General features: G+C 31.9%; 1 protein-coding gene across 1 annotated transcript in view; it reads right to left on the bottom strand.

Moving 5' to 3' along the window:
* Nucleotides 1-5,461: 5,461 nt before the first annotated feature.
* LOC143045545 (uncharacterized) overlaps nucleotides 5,462-10,524 on the bottom strand; it is a 30,113-nt gene continuing 25,050 nt past the window's right edge. Inside the window, exon 9 of the mRNA XM_076218126.1 lies at nucleotides 5,462-5,570. Coding sequence (XP_076074241.1) covers nucleotides 5,477-5,570 — 94 coding nt within the window. The 3' untranslated portion in view covers nucleotides 5,462-5,476. The remainder of the gene's footprint in view (nucleotides 5,571-10,524) is intronic.

Raw genomic sequence — 10,524 nt, 5'->3', positions numbered from 1 at the left:
AATAAATGATGTGTTCCAAATTTACCTAAATAGTTTGTAATTAGTTTTCAAACAGATTTTTAACATCCTACTAATCAATCTTTTGATCTAAATTTTGTTTTGACTATTAAAAAAGTTTCTTTCATTTAAATAAAGAGTAATAATAATGGTGCTTTATACCTTGATTAAAGTACAACTCAATCTAAAATTTGTAATCCTTTATCTTCCATGCAATTACTTTGTACACAAAAAGAGTCAACCATGAATCTTTTGAAGGGAAATTATTAATAAAGCAATTTGATATATTTAGTCATAAATTGGTCGATAATTGGTTGCCTAATGTCCAGTGACAAATATTTCATGCATATAAACTATCAACTAGACTACCTATGGGTACATACCAGGGACAGATCCAGCCATTTTTAAAAGGTGTTTCAATCAAAGATGTGGGAGGGGGATCCAACTGTTTGTATTAAGATAGTTTTAGGTTTTAAGTGAAATTAAAAAAATGTTTTCAAGAATGTAAAGCTTTCACTGCAATTTAAGAATTGTCTGCTCTTGGTCAATTCATTTTGTCATCTTACCATGTAAATAAGTACATGTATAGTAAAACAACGCTTCGTTCATATCAATAAACATACTTACACCAGCAGCTACCTTCTTTACATTCTAAAGTCAAGGGCCTTTTGAAATCCCATTTTTACAATGATATTATAGTGAGTAGATTTACAAAACTACGTAAATGAGCTACATCCAGTCAGCCAAAACATATCAATAGACTAATTACAGGATTACTCAAGTTGTAAATATGTGCTAAATTGGATATTGTATAGAAAGGTATATACTATAAAAATAAGAGCTTGGGGCAAAGCCCCTCGCGCTAATTTTCATAGTATATACCTTTCTATACAATAACCGAGACTTGGATAATTCCAAACAAAGGATAAAATGAAATCGCATACTTATCAATCTCTAAAACAAATTCAAAAACCCCACTTGATTTAGACAAGTGCCTTCGAAAAACTTATGATAGCTTACCAATACACAAAGAAATGAGAATTCACTTCGAGCTATGAGAAATGGCATAAAATCTCGTCTTTGCCAACGATCTTATGTTGACATATACATGTATTCTTGTTTAAATTGACGCTTACACAAAATGTTTATTTATTCAAGAATATAGTTTATATATCTATTTTAAGTAATTGTTGGTGTTATTTCCTATTACAACGATGATACCAAGTTTTAATGAAATATTGATCAAGGCATGAACTAATAACCTGTATAAAGTGGTTTTCCCAGGGTTAAATGCAAACTACAGTTTGTTAAAACATTAAATTCATTTTATAGTTATCGTGCGTTTTTGTCAACTACGGTTTTACTGCACAATATGCCACCTGTAAAAGGTTCCATGAAGAAACAATCTCATCCCCCGTTATTTAAACTGAAATACACGTGCCCCCCAAAAAAAACAACTAAAAAAAACGGAAATTATATGGAGTTTTTCTCTGGTAATTCGTCACTAAAATAATGAGACTTCAACGGGATTAAACATTTAACGCATAAACTTTACAAAACACTCTCAAACAAGTCAGATTGTATCACGTTTATTTGTAAGGTTATAAAAAGCTTTACTTTATACAATCCAGTTGATTCATATACTATTGGAAAAAGGAAATTCACAAGAATACTGAACTCCAAATGACAAAATCAAAAGCCTAAACACATCAAACGAATGGATAACACCTGTCATATTCCTGACTTGGTATACGCATATGTAATGTAGAAAATGGTGGATTAAATCTGGTTTTACAGCGCTTTATCTCTCACTTGTATCACAGTCGCATCAAATTCCATTACAGGTCAATAGTTCTTTGACCTATAAATTTATGCCTTTCGTGTTACATAGCTGTACCTTAAAAATGTACAAATGTTGTGCTATCTAAGTGTTAACTCATTGTATTTTACAATTATGTATACCTTTTTCTTAACACTGTCAAATTTTATTATTTAAATTTAATTGCAAGTGGTAGATTTATAATTTCAAAAAAAATATATAATTGCCACAAACAAAAGATAGAAAACAATTATTCTTTATGATTGTTTTAAGATTGTCAAGTATAGAAATCTGCGTTTCTGTGGTAAAAAAATGTCATGAAATAAGAGAAAAACATAGCACCTCATTTTTTAAAGTTAATATAACAGTTATCTTACAATGATACGTGTATTTTTCATAAACGTAAACATCATTTTGTTTCCTGATTCATGATTTAACACTATCATTTTAATGACGCTGCACATTTAGTCGCTTCGCCTATGCTTGACTTAAGACGGGCACGTCAAAATTGTGGTGGGGCTTAACATGTTTGTGAGCGTTCGACCTCTATCAGTTAACAAGGTTTATCTTATCAGATCAATATAGTTAGATCAGATTGTTGTCAAGACCATTGATCTGTAAACTCACGAACCTTGGACAGATGGTGTCAAAAATATCACCACGTATTATGGTCCAAGCTGTAATAATAATACATGAATTTTGTACAAATAGCAACACTGCAATCGTATGATAAATTTTATCTGAAAACATTAATATAAATAGTTTGTCATAGTCATATTCATTAATCGAATTATGGTACAAAAAGTAAATATGGACATTGATACTATTGTTTGTCCTGTGAAACTGTTAATGGAAGATAGCACGATTGCGGTTCTGGGTAATGGTATAATAATTATTTATTCATTTCCCTCGATTATTAATTAAAGCGTGAAATATTAAACATTTTTTTAACATCATATTATTTTCTTCTATACCAAATGAATGTATATATACAAATAAAGTACAGATGTAGTTGGTATTTACATTTTTTGCTATAAATCGGAAGTAATAATTTCTTTAATTAAAAACGCACTCCAAATGGAAATAAACCGCTACTCCATTATTGCAAGGATACCAATCATATTAATTTTTTTGTAGGTTTAGTTTCTTATATCTCCTTACTTTATAATGCAATAAATGCAAAATTTAGAAATTTCTACCAAAAAACATAAAAACGTAGTGTTCGTACAATTGCTTGGACTCTATGGAGGGGTAAAATATTAAGTTTGTTATTCCTCTCGACTCTGAAATATTGTTGTTATTCCTCCTTACACTGAGTCATCAGTGCCGGATTTACCAATTAGGTTCACTGCACTTTAACTGCTTGTAACTCTAAGATATGTTCAAAGAAACCATTTTAGACAAAAATTGAAGTACCGGCTTTCTAAAATAAAAAAACGTTAAACGGTTATCATACAAAGTTTAATGTGCCTGATGTGCATTTCAACAAAATATCTATTGTGAGTTGAGCTTCATAGCAAAATAAGATAGAAAACCTTAAAATATTTTGAAGTGCACCGGAAAAATGAGAAATGTATTTCTTCATACTTTCTAGTCTTTAAAGTCTTGTCACTGTAAATTGGTAAACAACCTATATTGGCCACCTTATTAAGCGGAAACCTGTCTTGGCACGCAACCCTCTTCATAATACATTTTAATAACATCTAAGCATTTAAGTCTCAAATCAAAGATCACTTCTCTCTTAGACATTGAGTTGTATTTGTGTTTGTCTTTCCATGCTTATTAAACTCACCAAAGATAACAGGATTGAAATTGTATTTGTACGCCAGAACAGCTTTTCGTCTACAAAAGACTCATCAGTGACGCTCGAATAAAAAAAAATGGCCAAAATGGCCAAATAAAGTACGAAATTGAGGAGCATTGAGGACTAAAAATTCCTCAAAGTTTTGCCGAATACATCTATGGTAATTTATTCCTGAGGTAGAAAAGTCTTAGTATCTAAAACATTCAAAGTTTTTAAACGGCTATTTTATAATTATGACCATAAAAATGATAGTTCATGACAACACAGAAGTACCGTATACTGGGCTGGTAATACCCTTTGGAGAATAAAACCTCCACCATCAGGATGTTTTTTTCATATGAATTCATATTTTTCATTATGTTAAGGTATCCGACCCACAATAACGATTTCCGGAAAATTTTCCGGAGTTTACCGAGGTCTCAATTTTCTCACCACCTCGGTATTTTACGCCTAGGAAGTGAAAGTATAACTATTATTTTTTAGATGATTCCTAAAATGTCAGAAAGGCTTACTTAAAGTATATTTTCATAAACAATAAAGTAAACGCTCATTCTTTGTAAAAAATCTTTATATTGTGTCAATCAGGAAACAGAAGTTAAGGTAAACAAATAAGGCTGACTCGATCGGCTGCCGAGACATACGGGGTCGTTTTAGCAAACAAAATAAACAGATTGACGTCTCTTCGTCTCTTCGAGATAGAACAAAATTATGAGTGTGGAAACCATGTGTGTGACTTGGGTGCAACTGGCTGTGACATGTGTTGTCCCGGCATAGGCAAATTGGTAGGAAGTAGGAAAGTAAATACATCACGTTCTTGGTCCTCTGAGAGAAGATTGGTAGAATGGGCAGTTCTTTTAGACAATTTGAAGTTCTGCAAACAGTGCAACATGGGTCCACTTCTTCTGACCGATGACTTTGTGAAAGGGGAAATGAAGTGTGGTTTGTTTGGGTATCTGTATGTTCAATGCAGCTCATGCATGGAGTTGAACCGTGTGCCTTATGTAACTTAAGAGTATTACCTTTTTGCAAATTGTTAATTTTTGACAAATTTCCCCCTTTATAATTTTGTAACGTATGTAAACTATTTTAAATTATAAAAACTTATAGTTTAAAAGAAATAAATAGCATCATTTGAGATGAGTAATAGACCGAAACAAGAGAAAAGCAAAATTATTGACGTTTTAGTTTATGAATAACTTGTTTAGGTAAAAAGTAGAAGACTTAGTTTGTATATTGACATCATTGCAATTCTTTTACATCAAAACACAAATGATCCAAAACATCAAGAAAGCATTTTTTTTGTTTTTAAATAGGCACTTTTTAAGTTCCACTTACATTTTTGTAGTTGTTAATCATGTGGGCCTTTGTGGTCAAAGGGTTTGACTGTCTTTTGTGTGTGTGTTGGTTGTAAAATATATACAATATTTTTTGATCGTATGAGTAATAAGCATGGAATATGATATAATACGTGAGGCAAGATCGGTCAAATAAACTGAGTAAATTGATTGATTATTATGATTTACAATCGATAAACGTTCTTTATACGCCAATCATATTGTCGAGATCGCAAAACAGAATACACAATGTAAATTTCAAGATATAAACCAATGTCAAGAAAATAAAGCAAATCCATAAAATTTAAAGTCTGTTTATGAATAGGGACTTTGATATGGATTTTCTAAAGGGGAAATTTGTTTTGTCTTTGGTGGCGTCATTGCTATACTTTCATATTCTGTTTCTGGTATAGATTTGATATTTTTAGGTAATACACTGTTGATAGGGTCGCTGTATGTTACAATTAATGAATAGTCAGAGTAACTAGGTTTAGTGGCATCAGTGCTTTTATACATATGGTCTCAATTGTCCTCCATAGGATTGTCATTTTCAGTGTATTCAGTGTCGTGGTCTCTTATGACTGATTCAAGGTACCTCAATTTTCTTTTTTTCACACTGAAAAAATAATAGAAAAGAGTAAAAAAAATGACTTACAAATAGCTGATCATACACACAATAAAACAAGATATAACTTATGTATATTGATATAAATTTTGTTCATTTCCTGAGTCATTCACTGAAACTTGAAGAAATGGAGATTTGATGTTACTCTTAGAAAAACTCCCTTTCTATTCTTAATTGTTTTAAACACACTATTTATGTTTAATGATTTTTTTCTTCTTAGTGTGTTCAATTCATTCCATTATCCCTTTATCAGACCCTGTCGACAAACCTCGTCTAACTATTTTCAAATTGTTTTTATTCACATATCATGTTCTCGGTGGATCTCAAGACATTTCAGTATACAATGTATAGCTACTTTTATATCTTTCCTTCTTTTAAATATTTTTGAAGAGAGAGTAGTCACTGATAGTTCGCGCGTTCTGCGTACAAAATTATCAGCTTGGTATCTTTGAGCATTTTTATTCGTAAGTAGAACAATATGCAGATATTTAAATGTATCAAAAATTGGGAGTATCCAAATTAGTGCAATCATTGTATTAATTCAGTGATTGACTGTCCCAAAGGTCATTTAAGAGTTCAAAGCATAAACCAGAAAATTTAAACACCATGCAACTTAAGAACAATATGGTTTCATTTTTCAACCATTACAAACATACCAAAGAATGTAATAGAAAATAAAAGGTATGGTGTGTAAATTAATTTAAAATAAAATCACTACGCGCCAAAAAAAAAATATCCAAAAACAAAATAACTGCGCTTTTTATTGCTATTTTTCATATCGAAGTCCCACATAGACCTACAAAAGGAGCAAAACATTCTCGCCTATACCAAGTACCAGACCGGTCCCTTGAACTGGACATGTTATTACTATTTTTTGTAACTTTGAGGGAGAGTATTTGAGGAACATATGGCTAAATATTCGGATAACAATTTCAAGTGACAAACACTAAAAGTGAATAAAGTAGCACATCCAAGTGAACTAAAAATACTTGAGTGCATACACATCAAACATGAGTACATTTTGGTTGCATCAACACAGCGTGAGGAAAATCTAATGTTAATATATTTATTATGTTGTTGTTTGTTTTGTTCACACATCGTTGTCAATATAATGGAATGTTATGCGACTGTCATACAAGTGAGAAATTAAGTTAGCTATAACACCAGGTATAAACCACCTTTGTTTACATGAGAAAATGCCTATACCAAGTCAAGAATATAACAGTTGTTGGAAAAGAAATGATTTTATATGTTAATTTATCTGATAAATTCGCTATGGCAATTGAAAGTTGAAAAAAAAATACACTAAAAGATATGGAATAGCGCTTTTATTGCTGACTGAGTCATACTACAATTCAAAAAATCTAAAGTTACGGTAGGGCTTTTAACAATTCGCAAATCCTTAATCGTACAGTTATATATAAATATACTAAATAAATAAATGATTTGGAAAATACGTTGAAGGTATAAAAAGTCATAAGAAGTCCGAGTGGAATTAGGTTCTATCCGGGCACTCTGGTTCTAAACCTTGGTTCCATCTGGGTTTTTTGGTTCTGAACCTTGGTTCTATCCGGGTTCTTTGGTTCGAAACCATGGTAACTGGTTCAACATCCGGGTTGTTTGGTTATTGCAACCCAACTTCTTGGTTACATCTGGGTTCTATTCTAGATCATTATAATGTTCCCGTTGAACTTGGAGAAGATAATCGCAAGTATCCGAATAAAAAGATAAAGTTGGTCAAAGATGCTAAAATTCTTTTATAACATTAAACGTTTCAGCATCGACGGTAAAGGAAGCTGCAAGGTATTTATTTTCTCATTTTAATTGTTTTGGTAAGGAAACTAGATAAAAATAAAGCATCTTAAAGGTTTTTAAGAATAAACCGAAATATACAGTATATCGAACATCCTTTTATTTAATACAGTCGTTCTGTTTTCATTTATTTTCCTTTACTTATCCCTTATTTTCGTTAATATTTCTAGAAGTTTTAAAACCACCCAACTAGGATATGTGTTTCAATTGGCCAACGATATGTGCATCTAGCCACTTGACCAGTTGACGACTTGCATATAGATATTTGATTGCACATTTATTTTCGACTTAATTTTATTTAATTGGCTTTCTATTAATGGCAGATTTGATAGAAATAAATGCGAAGGTTTATGTAACAAATCGTTTTGTTCAAAACAGAATATTAAAATACAAATGCAAAAGAAAGTGATGATTAATTTAAGTTTGTAAGCTTCAATTAGTTGAAAAATAAGCTATAGAATATTAAAAAATGTACATGTACAATAAATTTGTCAAATTTGATACTCCGTATAAAGGGCATGCATATAACCATTCGGCCAAAAAGAAAGAAATCAAAATTAAGATTAAATATTTTTATAATAAAATTGTGTGTGTGTTCATGACAGTGCTAGTGGGATGAGTATCCCCAACACAATAGTCAGAACTTCTGTGTTGGCGCCATAGTGTAGGGGATGAAGTGTTACCCTAGTTCGTCCGTCCTGAACGTCACAAAAAATGGGTTCCGTTCTCCAAACTTTAGTTTGCCTCAACCAAATACTACAAAACTTATATACAATATAAAAAAGAAGATGTGGCATGAGTGCCAATGAGTACACTCCGTACAAGAGACCAAAATGACACAGAAATTAACAACTGTAGGTCATCATACGGCCTTCAATAATGAGCAAAGTCCATACCGCATAGTCAGCTATAAAAGGCATCGAAATGACAATGTAAAACAATTCAAACGAGAAATCTAACGGCCTTATGTATGTACAAAAAAATGCACGAACAACAAATATTTAACACAAGCAAACGACAATCACTGAATTACTGGCTCCTGACTTGGGACAGGCACATACATACAGAAAAATGCGGGGTTAAACTTGTTTCCGGAATCCCCACCCTCCACCTTATGTGGCATGAGTGCCAATGAGAAGTCTCCACAAGAGACCAGATGACACAGAAATTAACAACTATAGGTCACCATACAGCCTTCAACAATGAGCAAAATCCATACCGCATAGTCAGATGTAAATGGCACCGAAAATACTATGTACAACAATTCAAACGAGAATTAAATGAGCAATCATGTCCCGTTAAAACATAGAAAATGCTTAATTTTTCGTTTCCGTTCTCTTAAATAAGTTTGACTCAATCAAATGTTATAAACCTGATATGCAATGCTTATTATCCCATAACACAGCTCTATCAAGTTCGATAATGGTTGGCGTAACTGTTCATGGGTTATTAGATGTAAGAAGATGTGGTACGAGTACCAATGATACAAATGTCAACTCGGGGCCTTAAGATAGGAAAAATGCTTAATCTGTTATTTCAGTTCTCTAACTTTTAATTAGTTTGCCTCACCAAATGTTTTGAAACTTATACAAAATGCTTAAGGTTACAAGACGGTCAAAATTACGTGAATCCTGCAACTATATGTGGAAGTTTACTCATGTTTCTTTTCACAAGCAGGGGCATCTGTGGCAAATAGACATATTCTACATTTATTTCAGTGAACAGCTTATTTTTGTCCATTGAATTCTACTTCTAATAGAAATAACTTGCATACTTGTTTCAGAATATCGGTGCAGTTAGGTAACATACAGTGATGTTTCAAGTACATATAACCAGCATAACAAAGTGTTTCACTAGATTGAGCTCTCTGTCTAAGTGTACTTCAAAGGTGCTTTGCACTGAGTTCAGTTTATTGATATACGTATACCTTCTGTGTGCATGTTTAAGATGTATAAACAGACTATCCATACCTACATGTCCATAAAATAAAATCAAAGGTAAGGTAAAATGATTGAACATTTTGTATTATCTATCACAACTGGCAGCACATGGTGCTACTGAAGTAGTAAATGTTCTCTCTAATTTTTCACGGAAATTAAAGGATTTAGTTTTCATTTGAACCAAACATTTTTCAAAATTGAAAATGGAAATGTGGAATGTGTAAAAGAGACAGTAACATAAAAAAAGCAGAAAGTAGTCGAATGCCACCAATGGGTGTTCAACAAAGCGAGAAAATCCCTCGCCCGAAGGTGGGCTTCGGATAGCCGATGAACAAAACGTTTACTAGTTCAGGACATAAAAATTAACTTACAATTAAAAACATACAAGACTAACAAAACCAGAGACTCCTAACTTGACGTCAAGGTAATCATACCAAGAGACACAACCAACATGCATAGGTCAATAGTCAAAAAGTTATAGTCTGGTCAAGAGTTCCTTATTCAAACAAAATATAGAAGTTGTACTTTGAGGTAGCATGGATTGGGTAGATATTTTTATACGTGAAAGTTTACTTATAAAATCATTCTATTAGTTGGAGCCAGGGGTTCCAGCAGGTGTACGCTCTTTGCAGTGGTTTATTTTTATAGAATATCATTTTTTCAATAAACAAATTTTCTTTAAGATAATTTTTTAAGGCTATACTATTTAATTGTCCACATTGCATTTTTGTTTTGTATATATAGTATTTAGTTAATAGTATTATGAGATTTCTTATGTAGTTTTTTTCTGTTTTTTCTAATATCCCAAATAAGACAATATCTAAATTAAGTGGTAGTTCAATTAGGACTTTTGAATATATCCATTTATTAAGTTCTTCCCAAACATCAAAAACTTTTGGACATGTCCAGAATATGTGTTCAATAGTTTCTATTGAGTCCGAACAGAAAGTGCATTTATTGTTTTGTGAGACTTTAATTTTGTAGAGTAGTTTATTAGTTCCCAAAATTCTGTGATTAATCCTGTATTGGAGCCACTGTAATTTTGAGTTTTTAGTAATGTAAAACGGAAGTCTGTATATTTTATTCCAAATAATATTATGTCTATTTAAGATTAAGGACCACTTTTCCTGTGATGTGATATTTGTTATTTTTTCATTTAAAACATTGTACATGTCTTTTGATCCTTTTGTAGA

Source organism: Mytilus galloprovincialis, chromosome 9 (assembly GCF_965363235.1).
Source record: "Mytilus galloprovincialis chromosome 9, xbMytGall1.hap1.1, whole genome shotgun sequence".
NCBI classification, from domain to species: Eukaryota; Metazoa; Mollusca; class Bivalvia; order Mytilida; family Mytilidae; genus Mytilus; species Mytilus galloprovincialis.
The sequence above is the reverse complement of the archived record's forward strand: the minus strand, read 5'-3'. Positions and strand labels throughout refer to the sequence as shown.